Here is a 23,186-nt window from a genome sequence, read left to right as displayed (position 1 = left end):
TAGACAGTACTAAATTCTATCCTTTTCGCTCTTCCCTCACCCAGGCAGCGATGACAGATGCTTCCTAGGGAGATGGGTACACCACTTCAGAACGCTGTCCCACCTTGGGCTTTGGCCTCCATGAAGCAGGAATTCCTTTACAATACCAAGTTCCAACTCAACGTGATTTTCAATGAGGAAAACCCAAGAGCTTCACTGGGAGCTTTCAAACAGGGATGTTTTCCTCCAAGTTAACCAGGAGGTCAGAAGCAGAGTATCACAGAATCCTAGACCTGTTTAGGTTGGTAAAGACCCTTAAAATCAAGTCCAACCATAAAGTCAATCTGCCAAGTCCACCACTAAACCATGGCCCTAAGCACCACATCTACCTGTCTTAAATACCTCCAGGGATGGGGACTCAGCTACTTCCCTGGGCAGCCTCTTCCAGTGCTTGACAACCCTTCTAGTGAAGAAATTTTGCTTAATATCCAATCTAAGCCAAATATCAAAGTACTTGCACTGTTCTAACAGCAACTTACAGAACACAGAAAATAAGACTTCCTATTCTAGGAACAAAGCTACCCTGCAAGAAGGAACTAAGCAATGGTTTTACTTCAACTGACACACTATAGACTCAAAAAGGGACAACGCAAGGAATGAAAGCCATTTCTACCCTGGACAACATTAGAGGATAAATATACATGGTTCCTGCCAGCTGCCGCTGTAACCAAAGCCAGTGTCACCCCAGGAGAGGGGCGCAGATAGCAGTGACAAAGCAAATAAGCGATGGTGGCAGAAGGACAGCTAGCATGCTGGGAGACAAGTGACTCAAGCCTTTACTTGATGCACTTGCAGTTAGAGAGATTACTTCTGAAATGTTAGAAACCTAAAAAAAGTTCCAGGTGTTCCTATCTCAGCTAATATGCTAAAAGAACAGGTAAGCTCCACCCCGTCCCAGCAGTCCTTCTATAATGTGAATACTGAGTATCACATGAAAGCACACACAGAATTGTAACTATCTAAAAAGAAAAGGGGGGACTGGTCAAATCCATTTTACTAGAACCCAGCGTTTCTAAAAACTTTAAAATATGTATTGGGTAAAAGTTAATCCATCCACCCTTCTTCACTCTGGATTGCCTCCATCTTTTGACTAAAACTGAATTGAACCCAATGGAAAAGGAAAGGAGCCGTGTTTATAAAATGCCATTTTAGTAAGTTTAAACAGAAAACATTTTTTTGTGTTACAATAAATAAACCGTGTAACCAACTACAATGGTTTGCCAAAACAAATGGGATGTTAAATACCTATTATTTCACAGAATTGTCAGTGAAGAAGTGGCAGTTATGGGCTTTTTTTTTTTTTTAGCTTAAAGGATATTTCTGAAATGGTACACAATGTTTCATAGCATACAGCCACACTACGTGATAATTTCTCAGAGTTGCAAGTTATGCAAATGACAGAAACATGACTTCATAGTCAAACAGCAAATTACTCAAAAAAAAAAAAAAGCCAAACTTCAACCTGTATTACTCATAGTATCCTCCCACATTGAGCTGCAACTGCCACAAGGTATTTCTTGAAACATCCGTAACAACTCAGACACATCGGTAATTTTGTACAGAAAGCACTTGATAAGCTGGTGAGAAAAATCACTGCGGAATGCTCAGTGCCAGAGCACTGCTGCGTGCAAGTGCCTTCCTTTACAATATTACCAGTTTGCCTTTAGCAAAAACTTAAAACTACAGGATCAGCAAAAGCACAGCTTAAAAGTGGATTTCTGTTGCTGCTTTTTCTCCTGCCGTAGCAAGTTCCACTCCTCTTTCTTTCACCCCTCCACGTATCCCCCCACAAAGCATGAAACAATAACAAAAAATTTAGTGTATACGGAAAGTGATATTGGAGGGCCCTTGGCCTCAAACATTTGAACCATGTTTTATATTGTGCCGTATCTCTGTCAAGCTTGGTATCTACCCTGCTGCCTGCGTGTCATATATCTTAAATTAGGCTTTGATTTTTTTTTAAATATTGCAAAGTATAAAGATTTAGTGATATTTTGTGATATTTTCCATCCTGTAAAAAAAACATACAAATATCTGGAGTTAAAGCTGACTGAAGAGCACAGGATACTAATTTCTCCGCTAAATCCTGAGGGATTTCTTTTTAAGTCTGTGCTTCAGCATTTTTGCATGCTCCTAGACCAAATATTTCAAGCTTTAAGAGCACAACCTACATGCAGCCTTCACATTGACTGGTTGGAATAAACAAAGATACAGCCAAAATGAACCCAGATTTAGTCTATTTATGCAACTGAAAAATAATCCAACTGTGAAACTGTTGGGAGTACTTTAAAACTGCAAGAAACTTTGTGCTCAGCTGTATTGCTTGTTCTCTGACTTATACAGAAGCAAAGCATCACCCACTGGCATCCCTTTGATCAACTTGTTCGGTTCAGTATTTGTTTGACGTGAACAGTATTTCTTGGTAGCTTTAACTGTTTCTTAATTGGACTTGAAATGCAAATGAAAAAAGTATTTCTGAAATAGTAGACACAGGGAAGGGAAGGAGTCGGTACGTCTGAAAGGAACAGCAACAAGGTGAGCAGACTCTCAGCTTCATTAGCGGGCTGTTGAAGTGAACATGCTCCCAGCGGCTCTCAGAGGTTTCAAAAAAAGAGTCATGTTTGGATGTACAAAATTTTGATGGCTTTCCCTTATTGCATTCGTCTTACGCTTTTAACTGCCCTCTCAGCATTTGCATTCATCATCAGTGGTCCTCAATGCGTGACCGCCACACTGCACTGCATCGGGGAGTATGTACCCTTCCTCCCATACATTGCTTTCACACTGCTGATGACAAGCATGGCCGTATATTTCTTACCTTAAAACAGTATTTCTTCCTTGGTATATGAGGACCTATGTACAATACTTCATAAGTGCCAGATGCACTGATGACCTACCATCAGCATAGAGACAAATAAAACACAGGTTCTTCATATTTCTGTGTCAACTTTATCCAGATGCAATTGCTGACAACAATTTATCCAACCCCCATAATCAAGGGCTTCAACAATACCCTTTCTCTTTCGGGCTCTTGCTAAATTTCTCTTCATATTAATTGCAACAAAATTCATCCTTTCCTTTCCCCACAAACCCAGAATTTTATTTATCACCTGCTCACTGCTTTAACTAGAATAGACTCTTATGTTTTCTCATCTTTATTCCGCTTGTTATACCTGTAACACTCCCACAAACCAATTCCCATTACATCAGCCCAGCTCCAGCCCCTTCATGTCTCTTGCCACAATAAATTCTCATTTCTCATTTTCAGACTGTACTTCTTGACCTACTTTCCTTCATATCTTTCTTGTCTTATTTTTCAAATTTATACCTTACCACTCCCTAATGCTCTCTCTATGGCTGGGCCAGGTTCCTACACCTCTTCCTCTCATCACACTCAAGAACCAGCCCTCAACAGCATCACTCTGCCTTTTGCACCCAGCTGCCTTACCTTACACTTGAGCATCGTTTGACCTGTGACCCTCAAGAGCAACCTGTTAATATTAACATTTCCAATTTTCTAAGTACACCACCATACATTATAAGCCATAGTACAAAATGAAGAACGCCTTTGAGATAGTGATGGACGGTTTGAATTTCAAACACAGCACATAAAGAAACTTCCTTTTTATTTCTGATAATTTTTTGTAGTTCAGCATATACTAGGATAGCTGCTCTTTGGTGTAGCATTTCGATGACAACATATCGATTTTCCTAAATTTTTGTTTCTCAAAAGTTTTATATCAAATTGGCCCTAGTCCAGCTTAGTCCTTTCCTATCTTGCATATTGAAGGCACCCTTTGTTTGGTTTGTTTGCAACACAAAAAAAATTCCTAATCCAAAGACACCATTTCTTCAACTTAAACGCAACAACTCAAATGTTGAGCTGTTCACAATGAAGAATGCCATAACTGTTTTGAAACGTAAGAGCTATACATCTTATTCATGGGCAGTCATTAATATCATTGACTTTTCCAGATAAAAATAACTGAAGAGATTACATTTCACTTTCCACCTTTTGTTGGAACCTTGGGGTTCCTTTTGATCTCAAATTATCCATGAAGGATCATCTTATATGTCCACTACCAATGCATCTCTTAAGATCCTAGAAATTTCTTGACTTTAACACGTGCAATCCAAAATAGAACTTGACAAGCTCCATGCTTCTGCATGGTCCACAGCACTGACTACTGCTACTCTGCTCTGGGGTATCACAGAAACATCAGGACTCAGACTGTAACTAGCTAAAAATTTCCAAACCCACACGTTCAACAACATTAGGGCTCAGGCATATTAATTTACTTCTAAAAACTTTGACTTCCAGTGAGAAGCTCAAAAGTTGATTTTAGTCTCTGCATAACAAAATTAAAACTGCAAATCCTTCATTCCTATACTTATTTCTAGTTCTTAAGAAAAAAAAAAAAAGCCCTGAAGTGCATTGTTGTATAGGTTCAATTTAGCTGCAAGCTAGTCTAAGAAAGCATTTTTAGTCTATTTTTTTCCCCTAGAGCACATGTAACCTGAATAGCTTACTTTTAATCTGTCGTTTTATTGTGTAAGCAGCAAGGAAATGCAACAGGGGAGTTCAGGTTCACATAAATCTATAATCACTGACTCATTTAAAATTAGCCAAGGCACTTATTCATATGTTTCTAGTCGCTCCAGATTAGAAATCAATAAAAACGTCGCCTTTAGAACAACAGTCTTTAGGCCCTCTGCCTTTCATGTTCTGCTGCATTTCACTCACTGAACTGAGAAACAGCAGCCGTGCATAAAGACTTTAACGCACCTTTCCCCTTTTCACTAAGTGAATCAATCTCTGAGGACAAATTGTCACGCACTGCCAACAGGACAACAGAAGTAAAACTTTCTGATTTAAAAGCTCTAATATGGCTATAAATTTCACTGCAGCAAGAGTCATGATAATTGTTTAAATAACCAATAAACCTAATTACAATTACCTCCTTTCTGTCTAACTGGGCAAAGGCACACATGAAGAATCACACAAAAAGGCTCAATTATTATTGCTCAGGCTGCAAAAACATAGTTTAGCAAAATGTGAAACAAAGGAACACATTTAGTTCAACAATCATCTTAATAGGTCCTGACACCAGTTTTACAGAACGCAAGAAATGCAGTGTAATGTCACAATCCAGCTGCCATCACTAATGGTTAAGACTTGCCAGCTTTCAGAATGGGGCATGCTGCAATCTAAAAATGACAGAAATCAATGTTTTAAAGGCTTAGTAAATTTCTAAGTGAATATTATCAAAGCATATAACGTTCTAAACCAAAGACAAGCAACACAAAGGGAAACACCTGCAGCGACTACACAGCTTGCTAACAAGGTAGGTATGTCACGGTCAAGGGCAGTTTATGAAGCAAACCCTGGTAGCCCTGAGTTCAAAGATTTGTGACTAAAATAAACCATTATGCTGAAAAGAACATCCATCGCATCAAATGGCGTCAATAAAATGTAACCACACCAGTTGACTTTTCCCTTATAAAATCATCCAACATCACATGAACTGTGTGGCACCACAGCTTAAGAGCCGTGAGGACGATGACAGCTTTCTCAGAACTGAGATACTCAGAGGTGCTGCTATTGAAGCACACCTATTCCACCCTTCCCTTGAAAAGTCCATCCCAAATAAAACATGACACGCCCAGCTAATTATCACCATTTTTATAACATGTTCCTGAATGAGAAGCTTCTATACAGTCGCTCTTCTGAATTCAAGGAAAACTTCAAACCTTGCAAGGTTAACATATCTTTGCAGGAATCCAACTTTGCTCCCACGTGTTATTGAGGATCTGAACATTTAATTGCATTTCAAGCAGGAATTTTTCATCTTTTCATATTAAGAAAAAAGCTCTACAAAGAAAAGGAATCCTAAAGGATACTTTATGAACCATCCAAGTCAAGCAGCTATAAAAGTTAAAATGGTACTTGACAATAATAAAACTAATGGCAAGAATTAATTTCTTCTTTTCTGAATTAAGTTCCACTAATGAGTCTGTCTGTAATGGCAGACAGTATATGAATACAGCGTAACCCAGGAAACAACTTCTGCCTACAAGAAATTGGTAAACCAGAATTTGAGAGATAAATCTGTAATGGGTTTGGCAAACGCATACAGGGAGCTTCCAGGATATTTACCTGCTCGTGAACGCACAATGTCACATCCTTCCAGAAGCCCCCCTCCCAAAATCTTCAGAATTACAAGAATCACCATCAATGACTTCACAAGGATGGAAGCGAAGGTATCAATTTTATCACGCTCGTCTGTACTGCCATACATTGCCTTTGTCTCATCACTTTTATTCATTAATCTTATCATCATCATCATCAGAGTTCTACGCTTGCACGACTCTATTGCGACCCAGCGAATTGTTACAGTGGTCTGGAACACAGCTCTTAGGTTGTTTCCTTTTTGTTTTTTTGTCGTTTTCGTGAGTCTTTATACAACTCAAACTTTATAAAAACCTCAGATAATTCTTTTGGTGTAATAAAATCCATTCTAAAGGAGTGTGTTCATATAACAGAAGTATTACATATTTAGAAAAAGTTAATGCACAAAGCGTCATTTGGATAAATTCACTACTGTTGTGTATTTGAATGAGATAAGGAGTATGACACAAAAAAATGTTAATCTATATAACCATGTGGTAAAAATGTTTGCATGTTCAATATTTGATGCTGCTTTGAGAAACTAATTACAAAACTAGAGTATATGGCGTCAGATTACTCATCTGCTAAATAATGAACATTAAAAGTAACAGATGCCATTCTACTATGGAGGGGATATATAAAATTACCCATTTTCTTGGGGCTATAATACAAACAATTTTGAACATAGCACAATGAAATACATTTCAGCCTCTGCTTTACAGCTACTTCCAAAAGACCTACAGTCACAATTTGCTGTTAAGATAAAATTATTTACTTAATAACACATAATTCCTAACAAAAAATCCTGGAGGCATTAAAAAGACAATGAACCTCAGCATCAGGTTTAAACAAGATGCATTTCCAATGGATCTTATATATTTTTGTTCTTGAAATAAAGGACTACTTACTTGATTGGCCATGTAAATTGTGAGGAGACCTCTCCTATAAACAGAAATTATAAAATTAGTGAATGAATTAAAAACTTTTTGCACACTGAAGAAAAACACTTTAAGCATTAAAAATATGTTATTAAAGAAGAGAATTTAAAAACAGATTACTGACAGAGGTTTAATCATTACCACCTATAGAAAAATAAGTACGAAACCAAAAATAGCACCTTGAAGCACAGTATCCAAAGCGGTGAGGAATTACATGAACCAAGTTATATATAGCAACTTGCTACTGCACGAGTCCTGAAGCCTTCATGAAGGGGCAAGGCACCTTGAATTACACAGCACTTATCACAGAATAAAAGCCTAAGTGCAAGCTGGTAACGTAAGCATACAAACCGTGGCCAAAGCCTAAGTTAAACTGTGGATTTACAGAAAAATGCTTGTGTGTAAACTTCTGGTTTGTGATCAGGCGCCTTAGCCCTTCTGTCTACATTATCACAAAAAGTGTTTTCTACTGAGACTGACGATGCAGCAATCTTGGCTCAAGCCAGTATGCCCTGCCTTTTCAGGTTGAGAGTCACAATGCCAATAGTGCCCTGGCACAGCTGCCACCATCTTCTCTTCTAACCTTTATCTAATTTTTATCCCCTTCTATTTTCAGATCTGTCCCTATGCCCCAGCCCATAGCTCACCCTGCTATTTAGACAGGAAAAGTAAAACTTAAGCTCATGCTCTCACACTTTTGCTGGTGCTCCTGCAGCACAAGACCAAAACTGAACTCCTGACTACGTAGACACGAGCTGCCCCAGTAACAGACTGTACTAGATGTCACTGTAGGGTCCAGATGAAAAAACCCAAAACAAAAAAAAAAGCCAGTTATTTTCTGTACGTCATTCACAAGTCACCATCGGCCTTGAGAAAGTGGAAAACCCTACCACTGCGGATTCGCTTTGCTCTCATTCCTTCCTCCTCTTCTGCAAAGATTAGCTTAGAAACTACGGCCAAAGGTTGGAAAACTCCATTTCAGCGTTCCTCACTGGAATGCTGTTCTTAACTTCTTGATTTTACTGTCAGCCTTGTAGTATTTGGGATTTTTCTTACTGTCCCCACTGTTGTTACACACAAAACTTAAAAATAACATAGAAGGCACCACATGTTTAAACCATTAAAGTTTCTCAATATGGAACCAAGTTTACAACCTGATCTTTGTCCTCACATTGTTCAGGATTTTTTTATATTGCTACTACATGAATAACAGAAGGTCTGACTGAGGCTTGTACGTTTCCATTTTGTCCTGAGACCTTAAGTTTTCAAACATTCATAAAGTGCTTATGAGACTGGTATGTTCACTGACCAGATCTTGCTCTCATGTCAGTTGAAGAAGCAAGCAAACTAAAATCACAGGTAGCCATTAACAGAGAAATTCCCATGGCAGAGTTCCCAGGCTTCAGCCATCTGAAAAAAGTTTATTCAGTATTTTCTGACCCCATATTTAAGCGTCCATAACTTTGCCGAGCTACACATCCACATAAAGGTTTTTGATAGCAGATACCTAAGATACAGGGATATACTCCACTTGAAAGCTTTAGTGCTTTCACATCATGTTGAATACGCAGGAAGCAACGATGCACTATCCTGAGTTCCACACGTTGCTCTCTATTTACAGGGCAGATTCAAATTTGGCTTAAATTGAGAACATTAACTAACAAAATCAGTTTGGATTTTTTGGGGTTTTTTTGTTTGTTCGTTTTGTTTTGCTGTTTTGTTTTTTCTAAAAAAGCAGAGTTAGGAATCTGCTGTTTGGATACCTTCTCCACCCAGTACCACTCTGCGTCAGATATTAGAAACAAGACTCTAGTACAGAAACCTAAATATAAAGATTTGGTGAGGATGAGGCACACAAGAACAAAAAGAAACAAACAGGGAATAAGGTCTGTAAAGAGTAAGCAGAGAGACCTCTACAACTTGTAATAAAGCATCAAAATACTGCATGATGTCTCTGGCCAGGAAGGGGGTGAAAATTCACCTCATGTAATAGATCAATTCAACTCTCAAGCTGGTCTGTAAAAAAACACCTAGTCTTTCAGCCAATTAGCTCAGATAAAGTAATATTGGTGTCCTGACGCTCATGATTACCAAACTGGCAGCCAATACAGCTCTGTGCACTGTAAACTTCAGTTTGTTCTCGTGAGGAAAAATATTAGATATTTCATGTTTCTTGAATTTTTTTTCTTTTTAACCCATGTAACAGTATTAAAAGTTTAAAATAAGTATCCAAACATTCAGCTGTTTGGAAACACAGAATTAAATTTGCCCAAGAGAGCTAACTTAGTAACTCAATATACTTTGAGTATTCTGGAAAACATCAGAACTCCAATAACATCCTGCAGTAACTCACTCACCTGCAAGAAGCTACCACCAGCTACTGAGTGACAGGCGCAGCTTTAAGCGTACAGTGAGCGCGTTCACAAGCATATTACATATAGCGTGCACAAAAGAGCGCGACTATTGTATGTGCGCATAATTCACTTGGTGGATTCTCTCCTCTGGTCCCTACGTCACGCAGGCAGGGAGGACGTGCAGGCAGGGTATTGTGGCCTCCCACTGACTTTTTTTTAAAGTACCACAAAACTAAGAATTTGATCTCACGAAGTTTTAGCTTCTATTGTGGTCCCTTTTGGCCAAGTGTAAAATGCAACTCACCAACCGCAAAGACAAAGAAAGGAAAAGGGTCTAGAGTAGAGGAAGGAAAGAAGTCAGAAGCTGCAGTGCAGCTGCAGCGAGACTGATGCTGAAGTAGGTGGTCGGGAGGAGGGAAAACGTCAGACATCGAATGCGCACAAGGAAGTAACTTCCGGAGCTGAAAATACAGAAAGTTGCTAGATGACATCATCTGAAAGTGCCTGTGGCAAAAGCTAGTCTCTATCTGCTGCTGTACGAGGCCCTGGCTAACTCCAAGCAGAAAGTTTTCTTCTTCCAAATTAATTCTAAGACTGTTTAAAAAATAAGTAAATAAGATAGCCCCATGTTTCGGAAAACAAAAGGGAAAAAACGGGGGCCGGGGGGATAGGACTCTTCCTGGCCCTGTGCAAATGTGATCCAGCAAGCCTAACCCAACCCTGAACTGTACTGCTAAAAAGTGGGTGGAAGTTCAGGAAACGTTGCACTATTTTGTAGCAATGACAGCTGATGGAAAACAGAACAGGAAGATGGAGGTAGGCCAAGCAAAAGGGTCACTGGTACAACCTAAGGACTGTATTAAAACAGCAGCTGGTAAATAAGAGAAGAATATAATTGGGAAATGGTATTACAAGAGCAGGAAATAATTAAATAACAAAAATAATTAGTCAGCCATGTCTAACCACCTGCTTTGGGGAGGTTTAAAGATACTAATAAACGGCTAACGTTTCACCCCCAAAGTCCATGAACCAGTGCTGAACGTTAATCTCGGGAGCACCAACATCAGCAGATAGTTACACCAGTGACGGTCTGGCAAGGTCACTACGGGAAAGCCCAAGCAGATGCACACAAATCCTTACTGCCCCTTCCTCTTGCATCATCTCCGTCTCATGCCTTTTTCTTTCACGGGCCGCTCGCATCAAGATCTTCACTTTGGCTTCTCACTGCCTTCCTCTCACCTCTTCAACCAATAGTATCTCCCATACCCTGCTCCGTTTCTAATGACATATGTGATCTTTAATTCAGGAAGGAAAATCACAAGCTAGGGGCAAAATTCTTGAGTGCCAGACCAAGGCTGAACTAGGACAAGGACCTAAGTCAGCATCCGAGAGAGCTGCATCTGCGGGACAAAAGGTGGGATGGCATGTCTTGGCCCAACCTGCCAGTCTGTTGTATAAAATTAAAGAACAGAAGAACTGTTTGAAAGAGTCTCAACAAGACTGGTATCTTTTACTTGAAAAGGAAGATTGCGTAAAACAAAAATTTTTAAAATACGCTTTAATTCAAGTACCAACGAGCAGTAGAGTTCAGCATACTTTTCATTTTGTTTCTCCTTTTATTTCCCCCAGTTCACACTGTCACATGAATTTTCTTGTATGCTTGTTAGAGAACTGAGCAGGCAATGTCTCAGAGTTTAGGTATTCAGCACAGGTCACATCATCTGTGGCTGCGCAATTCCACACTCACAGATTCCATTTTTAAGGTTTAAATTAAAAACAGACCACGGGCTTCCAGAAAATAATTCTCCTGTTCATTTGTACCTTCCTCAAAGAAAAGTTTCACTTGATAAAATTTGCTTTTCGGACAACTTGGTAATGTTCATAACAAATTCTAACAGCAATAGCTCTTAAACTATAGCCGATAAACCTCAGAGAACCACATATTTTTGTGATTGCACTGCCCAGAGGAAAGAGTCTAAAATAACTGTTAAAAAAAACCAGAAAGCTATAGGATAAAAATAGCAAGGAAGCCTAGCAGTGTACTGGGCTGTATTACCAGCAGTGTAGGTAGGAGGTCAAGGGAAATGATTAATCCCCTTTACTTGGCACTCACTACACGACGCAGAGTACTGCGCCCAGTTTTGGTCCCCAATACAAAACAGGCATTGATCAACCAGTGGGGAGGACCATAAGCATGGCTGGGGAGGTTATGACTTGACCTGAGGAAACAGCATTTTCTCCATCAAGACAGCCAAGTATCGGAACAGGGACCCACACGGGTTGTTGGTCCCCAAGAGGTTTGCAAGGCTGACCACGCAAATCCCTAAGCAAGCCGGTCTGAACTCTGTGCTGGTCGTGCTCCGAGCAGGAAGCTGCATTAGCTGACTTCCCAAGGCTCATCTGAACAATTCTATCATTCTACAAAAAAAAAAAAAAAAAAAACCAAAAAAAAAAAACCACAAAAACCCAAAAAAACATATTCATGGCTCTTTACTGAAACTGTCCCAACTTCTCAGAACTTATATACCAAAGAAATCACTAATTGCCACCCAGACTCTGAACACATCTGCCTGTGAGCAAGGTATTTATATTTTTATCTTAAGTGCTGTAAATTCTGGAAAAGCTATTTGATTGAGGCCAAAGTGCTATTCCCCTTACACAGGAGTTAAAAATCCTATTGATGCCAATAGAAGCAATGACAACTGTCCAAATCTGCATGCCAACATACTGTTAGTGGAACAGCTTCCTAAAGAATGCTTTCTTGCTTAGCTTGACATGTTATAATTCAAAGAATAACTTTACTTTCACAAGTAGCATGAGCTTTTGCTTCATGTAATAGCAAATCATACAAAATACCAATTTTTAAAACACAACCAAGATGTTTCTTCCTACAAAACTCACTGCCAGTTCTCTCTCCTTATTTATGGTTTTCCTTCAATATATTTATGGTTTTCCTTAAATACAGAGTTGTTGCTAAGCTAAAAAAAGCAATGACAACAACAAAAAAAAAACTTGCCTGAAGGTGGGATGAATCTTCAGAACATTCTTATGCTCTTGGCAATTTTACCATAAATTAATTATTGCAACCACGGCAGCACTCGTGGAAACTGTCCAACAGAAAGCAAACATCTCTTTCTCTGAACAGCCACAGGAGAGAGGTAGGCACCTGTCATTTTGAAGCTACTTCTCTCTCTGTCTTCATTCCTCCTTTTGCATATTTCTTTCTTTGATACATTTTGCCTTGCCCCTGTCCATCTCATATGTCTAATACACAGCGCTCCAGTCCCTGCCGCTTTCTCATTAAGAACTCTATTTGTCAATACGAAGTTTAAAGCATTGTTGTCTCTAATTGCCTTGTTTCAGTTAAACCACAAACCTTTCTGAGTAGACATCCTGAAATCTAAACATTCACTGCAATTAATTAAACATATTTGAACTACAATTGCATTTTTTACTAGATTCTTGTTTATGATCACTTTTTTTTTTCTTGCTCAAAACTGAAGAGGAAATAAGTGACCAAGTCAGAAATAACAGGAAATAACTACAGCAAGACGAAAACCACTATGTACAAAATTCCCATCAATTGACTAAACAGGCACCTCTCTGAGTGAGAGTAGCTCTAGGTGTGAGCTGTAACAGCAAGACAGCGAATTCGCACCACAGGGCGAGGTACGCACAGGGGCAAGTACACCCAGGCCCCCTGCCCAGTGTACAGCAGCAGTAAGCAGCAGCGATGACTAGAAGGAGCCTAAAGACAGACAAAGCAGCATGTTCAAAATCTTTACACATGCAATTAAGAGAGCATGTTCTCTGATTAAACAGCCTCACTGATGGGTTATGTTTCTCCACGTACACAGTAAGCTTAAACAGCTGGGGGGCAAAACCCACAAAATAAAAGTATCTAACTCACTGCTAAGACAAAAATAGTTTTAGCTCTGCTATAAATCTTTCTAACTTCATCCCCCGTCCAAAACGTCATGTTCCTACTATCTGCTTTTCCAAAAATTCTTAGTCTTCTCAAACCAACAAGCTCGACCTGAGAATAAATAGGTTCTAGAACGAAACAAGTCAAACTTACCGTTTCTTGTGACCTATACGACAAGATCTGAACTAAACGTGGCTTTACCTTCGTGAATTTGGAGGGAGGGCAACCAATTTTTTTTAATAAGTTTCCTAAAAATTCAAGTTTTAATTTTATATGAATACCACCATTCATTGAGTCTACTGCATATTCTGACAGTTACCACCTTATTTTGACCAATAATTCTTTTCTGGATTCTCTACAAGTCTAAGAAATCACAAATAAAACTATTTTTAAAGGAATCAGTGGATTCAAAGGTATATCTGGAGTGGAATGTAAAAAAAAGGTAAAGAACACGTAACTTACACTATACTGACTTGTTATAGTAAAATTTGAGAACATTTGTCCTTTTTTTTAAAAAAAAAAAAAAGAAAAAGACAGAAAGAGTTAACTCTGGCTTTAATTTCTGAACATAAACTAAGAAGCTAACATAATAGTCTGTAATGGCTCCCCAGACAGGATTTGTGGTCTGCAAAAACAGGAAGAATTCCTCCCCCCAGCTTCCCTCCCCCCCCACACTCTGTAAAACACACCACTTTATAACCTGCAGAATTAAATCAAACACACAAATCACAGGTTTCCCCTGAAAAGAAAAGGTCAAAATGAAAAGGGTTTTTTTTTTCTGCTCTACAGCAGCTTGACACCACAAGCTAACCAACTATAGATCTGGAGCTGCGATTGTATCCCTGTAATAACACAAGTACTACAGATTATGTTTAGGGTATCGTTAGTCTCTCACACCCACCAATTTCCTACTGACAGCTGGAGGCCAGCAGTGAAATCCTGGTGCAAAAGTTCACTTAAAATCAGCAGGAACAGATAAGCTTTAAAATAATGCCGAAAATTATGAAAACAGACCTAAGCAATAAGTTTTCAAAAAAGAAAATTATTACTTTTTGAGCTTAGTAAATACCAGTAGCAAGTCTTTCACACGAAGATAATATTCAGGAACATAACTTCATGTCAAAAAATACAGTTTAAGGACCCACACGCCACTGGTTGGTTTTTTTTAAAGGAATTTTCCATTTCAAAATTTTGGGTTGATCAAAGTAGGAAATGGACACTTAACAGGTTGGGAAACTGAAATTGCTCAAAACTGCAAATCAGTAATACTTGCTTCAAGCACATTACAAATTAAGTAAAACGGTTATTTTTTTTCTTACAAATACTCAGAATTGGTTGTTCTTAAAAGGAAAGAAAAGAAACTCAACATGTTCTACAATTTGAACACATGCCAAAGAAAGGGTATGAGAAAACTGGAAAGGGAGAGAAGCCAAAAAGAAAATATATCTACAGTAATACATTCCAGTTAAATTAGTACCAATAATTCTTACTGAGTTTTCAGCTAGTGCAACACAAGATAACATCTATAGTTTAATTTTTTAACTATTTTATACTCTATTTTACAGATTTTCTTTCAACATTCCCTCCCTCTTCCTCCTCTCCCCATTTCTCTATGGTGTCTACAGAGCCAACAGAGTCAAAACAAAGGCTGACCTACAGAGGGGGAAAAAATCTCTTAATTAAAGTGTGATTTAACCTCACAAGATTCCATGAAGAGATAAAAATCAGATTCCAAAAAGCTTATTAGTTTCATAAAAGGATTGACTAGTAGATAACAGAAGAAAAACAAATTAATCAAACCTCAGGAAAAGAAATGAAGGATTTCCAGCAATTTTTTATATTATTAACATTCTTGGTATAGAAGGTCTATCTAGCCTTAAATAAGGCCCCAAATAACAACTTCTTTGGACTGTTGATAGTAACACACAATTGTTTTTAATCAGCTCAGTCAATCAAAAAGAAAACACTCAGTTCTTTTCCGGGCACCTTCTCAGTTGGGATACAACATGTGCTGCTTGGCTGCTCTGCCTGGAAGGTATGTGCATAGGGCACAAAAGCTAATACTCTCTTTTTGAGCAAGACTGTGTTGGGGATCCTTAGCAGCAGCGGCTCATTGCTTCTCCATATTTTGCTGGCAATCACTACTGTTTCATAGCAAAAAGAGGACGTAATGGACAGAACCATTAATAAAAATTAGGAAGAAGAGCAAGACAGGGCAAAAAATTTCAGAGTTGCAGGGATATGCAATATTCACTGGCCTTGGGCATACATTCAGAATATTTTGGGAGTGAGAAGGACAGGAAGAAGGAGAAAAAAATCCTCATATAATGTTACTACTCCAGCAGACAGCTTGGGGTTGTCATAACACCAGTTGAAATTCATCCACTATTTGGCCTGTTCTCCACCTCTACCCTCCAGCCCTTCTCAGGTTAAGAGCCCTTCACCCAGAGCCTATCTGCACATCCCAAACCCACACCACAGCAGCTCAGCAAGAAGCAGCTCCAGAGGCTTTCCAAGAGGCCCCTTGAAATAGCTGCCTTTCACTCCCCAAGCCATATTCTGTGCCCAGTTTGAGAAGGTCCCTTCCACAATACAAGTTTTTTTGATTAGCTACTGAGATCAATTTTTTCATCTATTTCAAAAGACTTAAGCAGCCTAATGCACTTTTTCTAGTCTGTCAAACTAGTAGCAATTGTTTTGTTTGCATGTTTAGAGCTAATCTTCTATTTAGACTCATAATGTTTTAATGATTACATTTGCGATCAGATTACACCGTTTACAAAACACCCGAAGCAATATACAAAAAAAGCTAAGGTGACAAAGCAATCCAACTCGAACAGAAGACTACTGCAGCTTTTCACATGGTGCGACTGACTTCTAAATGCATTTATATCCAGGAGCAGCAGACCAGCTATTCCATCAGAAGTAGGGTACGGAGTTAGACTTGCCAACATACAGTGCCATTTACATTTCTTTCCCCTTTAGAATCTCAATGACAGCATATTAAGTCATATTAAAAACAGGCTTCAAATCCAGTTAGGAACTATGAATTAGTCATGCAGAAGACATATTAACGCTGTTAAGAATGTACCTACATCCATAAAGGCCCAGAACACAAGGGGTCCCAAGGAACAGCAGTGTCAGAAGCCGTGTAAAACCTTCTCTAGAAAGGCAGGTAAGCCATGCTAAAAGTTTGACTGAGAGTAATTTCAACACATCCCTACTGACCAAGAAGTCAATTTCTGTCAGGACATCAGTATTTGATGATGAATTATGCAAGATACTACAGACATTAATGTGATACTCCACCTACCAAAGACAGAAAGAAGTTACTGGCAAGTCCAGTTTGAACCTATTACTTGCTAACTTTAAGCTCAAAGATCCAAAATGCCAACAGTTGATATTAGAACATTTTTGCTAGTTCCTCAGTCCATTGCTCATGAGGAATGAATAACAGACATTGAAAAAGAGCTTAAAAGGAAAAACTTATCATAGATGAAGCAAGACGGAGCACATACAAATTCCTTCAAGTAGACAAAATGATGTAGTACCGCAGAGTCCATATTGTTTCAGTCTTTTACTAAAGTTGGAGAAGCATGGACTGCAATGACAGGTACTGGCCCAAATTCATGAGACCTGTTTTATGCTTGCCTTTAATGCTGTGGAGTCTGTTGTTCCTGCTTTTCAGACAGACCATCTTTGGGAGAAGGTTTTAACGGCATACGCTTACTTTATCAAAAAGTTTCAATCCAGAGTGGAGGTCATCTGATTACAAGAAACACTACGGACTTACTAAAGGAAATAAAAACGTGTCATTTTCTGTCCTGGGATGTGGAGGGGAGAGGGCAGGAAGGGGAAGCAAGATGTTTAACCACAGTACACTGCTGAAATCCTCACCACAGAAAACCCTTGCATGGTTAAATATAGCAAATCATTACCATTCTAGGTTTCTACCTCTACGCTTTTCCTGCTGCAGGAGCTAGCAACAACATTAACCCCTTGGGAGCAACAAGGCTACAGCAAAGAGTCACTTCACTTAGGTTTATAGGTGGATTCATGCATGGCTCGTATGGAAACAAAGATTTTTAAGCTCCTCTCATCTGTGCTATCAAAAAAAAAAATACCCTACAAGTAGACCTGAGGAACTTATCACAGAGAAGTTCCCTCAAAGACTTTCAGCCATGGTACCAGAGGCACCGTAGGCACAGATGTTATCTCGCCAGGTGAACGTCAGGCTTTTCATTGCCACATCAGCCAGCGCCATAGCCAGAGCACCTCGGCAGCATCTGAACTTTATTCCATACTACCAGAATATTTATTATTCCCCCTCTGGGAACTGCATGTTACACACAAGCACTCAGACACAGAAGACTTATTAAGTGTTTGCTTAAGCCAAGGAAGTCCAAATGAGTGTCTCCTGGATGCTAGTGCTGAGCAGACAGAGCAGAGTAATTAATCCTCCGTCTGTGCCATTTGAATCCAAGTCAGACTTGCAGAACAGTCCAATGCTCAGCAGTCTGAATTTTAACATTTTATCTGTAGACATTTAAACAGGACTGTAAGTTTTCTAGGTTTTTTTGTAGGGTTTTGGGGGTTAAGGATGAAAAGCAGAATACAAAATTATACTAGTATGCAGATGACTAAATCGCTTTTACTTAGTTTTCAGCCTACAAAGTGAACATTTCAAAAACAAATTTGCCAAAAGTGGTCCTTAGAATATAATTAAAGTTTAAAATTTATTTTTTATTAATCAAGTCTCAATTACTCATGGAGCAACGCAGGAAGAGCTGGCTACACAGAGTCACATGGGATCTATCGGAGCTTGTAGCCTGACCTTAGCACTGCCCTTGGTCCATCTAGGCTGGCCCCACGCGAACTGACAGAGGTAGTCCGGAGCTTAATGGGTGCTGCCTGTGATGCCTTTATGAAGTAACCTTATGGCTGTGCCTAAGTTGGTAAATCCTCCTGAAACTCAGGGAACCAGAGACCATTGAGCAAGTGCAACCAAATAGTCCTGCATGATCCAGCTCAGACCTGACCGTGATCAACTCTAAGAGGAAACAAACCCAGTCTGTACAGGCTCACCCAGATGTCTGCAACACATTCTACAGCATCTCCGGAATCACAGGTATGTATTTTACATGGGATCTTCCAGTGTTCTTACTCTGTCTGTCTGTGTTTTCCGAAAAAATGGATTCTTGACTATAGAGCTGTAGCTGTTCTCCTGCTCTTCCATCTTGTGCAGGACTTCAAGGAAGCAAGCTGGACCAAATTTTTCCAACACTCGAATACTGCAGGCTGAAAATTTGTGAAACCTGGTTGCTGGACACCTCTGCAGACATGGTTACAGTTTTTCAGAAGCTTGATTAGTTTATAACCTTGGCTGATTGACTATAAATGCATGGGACTGGAATCAGTGATCCCCAAGGATCCTTCTTCACAAGTATAGGGTTCATCTTGCCAAATTCCTGCCATCTGAAGCGGATGAAATCTAGCTTAAGACAGTTATCTCGACTGCCTTTGTTACTGAGACACATAATGGTGATTCACTCAACTGCTTGGGAAGAGATGACTGGCATGAAATAGAAACACACGTTTCAGGTGGTTAGAAAAGTCAATGTGTTGACTGTAACCGCTTCTTTTTAGAAGGCATGCAGAAGTAAAGGATTATACCTACATCTTCTGTGTATACACAGAATCACTAAGAGTAAAGGGCAAGTGTGAAGGATAGACCGATTGTAGGAATAATTAAGAGCACAGTATGGGGGAGAGGATCTTTCTTGCATAAAGAACAAAATGGTTTCCCCAGTTCATTTAAATGCAGCAAATTTAACTCTGCAGCGACTTTTACAAATGGAGCACACAGTTTACACCTTGCTAGTAACACAGCGTCTTTTTATGACCCACAGAGGACCTCCTCTTCCTTCACGCAGGACCACTTCACAACTCAGCTACTACTGAAATGATAGTCTTCCCTTCTTCCGCTGGGCAGGTGACCTTCTCATAGAAGGATATCAAATTAGTTAAACAGGACTTTGCTTTTGTGAACCCATGCCGACTGTGCCTGATGATTGCATTATTCTTTAAATGCCTTTCCAGAGTACCCAGTATAATTTTCTCCATAATTTTTCCAGGAACTGAGGTTAGATTAAGAGGTCTGTAGTTCCCTGGGCCTTCCCTCATGCCCTTTTTGTAGACTAGAATAACATTGGCTAGCTTCCAGTCAGCAGGGACCTCCCCAAACTCCCGAGGCCTTTGATGTGGTGATCGAGAGGGGTCCTGCCATAACACCGGCCAGCTCCTTTAGTACTCTGGGGTGAATCCCATCCAGCTTCATGGACTGGGGAACATGCAGCTGATCCCTTACAATTTCACTGTGCACAAATGGAAAGTCGCTGCTCCCGCACTTGTGGTCCTCCAACTCAGAGGACCGGGCAGCCCAAGGTCTACCAGTATTGTTAAAGACTGAGACAAAAAAAGCACTGAATGCCTCCACTTTTAATTCATCCCTGTTAGTCAGGTGACCATCTTTGACAAGTATCAGTCCAATGTTTTCTTTGGACCTCCTTTTGCTATTAACATACTTTAAAAAGCTCTTCTTGCTGTCAGATACAACACTGGCCAGTTTCAACTCTAATCGAGCTTTTGGCCTTTCGTGTCTTCTGCCTGCTTATGCAAACCACGGCTCTGTAATCTTCCTGCAAAGCCTGACCTTGCTTCCAGAGATCATACAGTCTCTTCTTCCTCTTGAGCTCCACAAGCAGTTTTCTGTTCAGCCAAGCTGGTCTTCCACCCTGCTTGCTTGACTTATGACACAGTGGAATTGTCTGCTCCCGTGCTTATAAAAGGTGGCTCTTAAAGACTGACTTCACTAATATTGATTTAACTGAACACAGCTAAATCAGCTTCACGGCGTTTTTCCAGAATTAACATGTAACGCTGTAACAATAAATGAAAAATAGAAATCTCTTTGCAAATATCAACATTATGATTGCCAGGGAAATACCCTACCGAGATCATCAATCTTTCTAGTGTAAAATACCAAGCTATTGGGTTTTTTTTTTTCCCCCAAACTGGAGACTGAGTGTGGCAGGACAAACGTAGCATAAGCCAGGTGATCCCATTTCTCAGAAAAACAAATTACTGTAAATCATTGATTAGAAATACTTTAGCCCTGTGCTGGGCAAGAGCTCCCACCAAGATCCAAAGTCAGGAAGAGATGCTACTTTCCATGAAGAATGTTCCCAAGAGCTGCCAGTCCCGAGCTACCCGCCATTCACAATGTTCCCACAATCACAGCGTCTTCCAGATCGACTCCTGCACTCCCAGGCAACCTTGAACGATCAGTGTTTTCCCTCCCTCTGATAACTATAGCAGTGGCAGCCCTCAAACCATGCAGCAAAATATGTTCAAGCATTCACATGCTGTTACTATAAAAACACAGATCTCAAACACTGGGTCTCACTGAGGCAGTTGCTGAAGCGCAATGGATTTTAACGTATTTTGGTTTAGAAACAAAAGGTGTTCCCATTAAGTTCTACAGCTTGGCTCCGTATTTCACAGTAATAATCACTCTAAAGGAGTAAAACTCTAAAATAATTTGTTCCCTGCTAGCTCTCCTTACCAGATTACAACACAAAATGCTCATATGAGTTATCCAAACTTGAGGGGTTTTTCACTACAGCACAAAAAATATGCAAAAAATCATTCCTCAGTGTAGCTTTCTCTCTCTCTTTCTTACCTGTAGCAAGTAAGACTAAAGCTTGCAAAAACACTTACTGTTTTAAAAGGGTTTGTTTACTTGTTTGGATCTCACACAAACCCCCATACTGGTGATTTACAGGTTTCCCTAAAACACAATGTCAAACTAAACCATAAAACATTTTGAAAAAGGATATTTTCACCTCAAGTCTATATACAGAAATACATAACAACAAATTTGTACTTGAATGGACACACTTATAAAAACACTATATTTATTTACAGCTTATTCTTTTTACCATTACTATGCTGTCATACTCTTCCTTTATGTCTTTAGACTAATGGCATGTATAGCAAGCAAATAACCCTAACAGCAACTGAATATTTCGTCAGGAGAACAAACATACAGCCTAAATATTCCATATTGTTCTTGCACAAATATTCCTGCCACTTTTCTAAGCAATACATAGTAATAATTTTGTTTCTAAAAACACCAAACATACACATATATAGACATTCTCTATAACGTGCACTCTTGCACTATATCACTTTTTAAATACATATACTTTAAATATTTTTGAGTCCAGTATACTGAATTTTTTGATGAAAACCACCTAATGTTTTCAACTATAAACATGTTGCCAATACTTGCCCAGAGCAAGATTTTACAACCAAATTATAAAAGCCCTAAATCTCAAGTTTTATAATACCATCAGTGACACAGTCTGAAATGTAGCGACGAGACAGGCGCCACTATAATGTTAACAGCCAGTACGTAAACATTAATGCAGCCTTCGGGGGGAGCAGGGGGCAATCCCAGAAGGGCCCCTTCAGAACTGCTACAGAACTTTTAGGTGGCTGTAGTTAAACTTTCTTTGGTTTAATTAATTACAAAATGCAGGAAGAAAAATGCTAGCAGGCAGCATGACAACTAATTTCATCAAAACTGTAATTTTGCCCCTTTTAATACCTTCAGTTACAGTTCTTAAAACTCATTAATAAATAATTTTTTGCACAAGAATCCAAAGAAACTGAAGTTTGCTGTTTAGCTATTACCAAAACATAACTTAAATGCATTTGAAACACCAGCACATCTACAAAACACTAAAGAGAACCTCATTCATTAAGAGAACCAGAAGGCCGTGCTGCCATCCAGCGAGACCTGGACAGGCTGGAGAGCTGGGCCGAGGGGAACCTCATGAAATTCAGCAAGAGCAAGTGCAAGGTCCTGCACCTGGGGAGGAACAACCCCAGGCACCAGCACAGGCTGGGGGCTGAACTGCTGGAAAGCGGCTCTGTTGAGAAGGACCTGGGAGTGCTGGGGGACAGCAAGGTGACCCTGAGCCAGCACTGTGCCCTTGTGGCCAAGAAGGCCAACAGTGTCCTGGGGTGCATTAAAAGCAGTGTGGCCAGCAGGTCGAGAGAGGTTATCCTCCCCCTCTACTCTGCCCTAGTGAGACCACATTTGGAGTTCTGTGTCCAGTTCTGGGCTCCCCTGGTCAAGAAAGACAGGGAACAGCTCAAGCAAGTCCAGCGGAGAGCTACCAAGATGATCAGGGGACAGGAGCATCTCCCTTATGAGGAAAGGCTGAGAGACCTGGGTTTGTTCAGCCTGGAGAAGACAAGACTGAGGGGGGATCTCATCAATACTTACTAATATCTAAAGGGTGGGTGTCAAGACGATGGGACTAGACTTTTTTCAGCGGTGCCCCATGACAGGCCAAGGGGCAGTGGGCACAAGTTGGAACACAGGAAGTTCCACCTCAATCTGAGAAAAAAACCCTTTGCTGTGCGGGTGCCAGAGCAGGGGCACAGGCTGCCCAGGGAGGCTGTGGAGTCCCTTCCCTAGAGACACTCACACCCCGCCTGGACGTGTTCCTGTGCCCCCTGCTCTGGGTGTGATCTCCAGAGGTCCCTTCCAACCCTGCCATTCTGTGATTCTGTGATTTTTTTCCCTGTGGGTAATCACAGAGGTCTTAAAAAACAGGCTCTTCACTGAGCTATTGGACTTCTCTGTGTTAGAAACCCATAAGGTACAACTGACCTAATCAGAGTTCCAG

At 39.9% G+C, this 23,186-nt stretch overlaps 1 protein-coding gene across 2 annotated transcripts in view; it reads right to left on the bottom strand.

Annotated features, from left to right (window-relative positions):
* The window catches only part of TMEM135 (transmembrane protein 135), a 188,237-nt gene that overhangs the window by 139,042 nt on the left and 26,009 nt on the right, over positions 1–23,186 (bottom strand). For both annotated transcript variants that reach the window (XM_075080884.1, XM_075080891.1), the window contains exon 4: positions 7,117–7,150. In XM_075080884.1, coding sequence (XP_074936985.1) covers positions 7,117–7,150 — 34 coding nt within the window. The remainder of the gene's footprint in view (positions 1–7,116; positions 7,151–23,186) is intronic.

This window comes from Phalacrocorax aristotelis, chromosome 1 (assembly GCF_949628215.1).
Source record: "Phalacrocorax aristotelis chromosome 1, bGulAri2.1, whole genome shotgun sequence".
Classification (NCBI taxonomy): Eukaryota; Metazoa; Chordata; class Aves; order Suliformes; family Phalacrocoracidae; genus Phalacrocorax; species Phalacrocorax aristotelis.
Note: the sequence above shows the minus strand (reverse complement) of the source record. Positions and strands in the feature narration are given on the sequence as shown.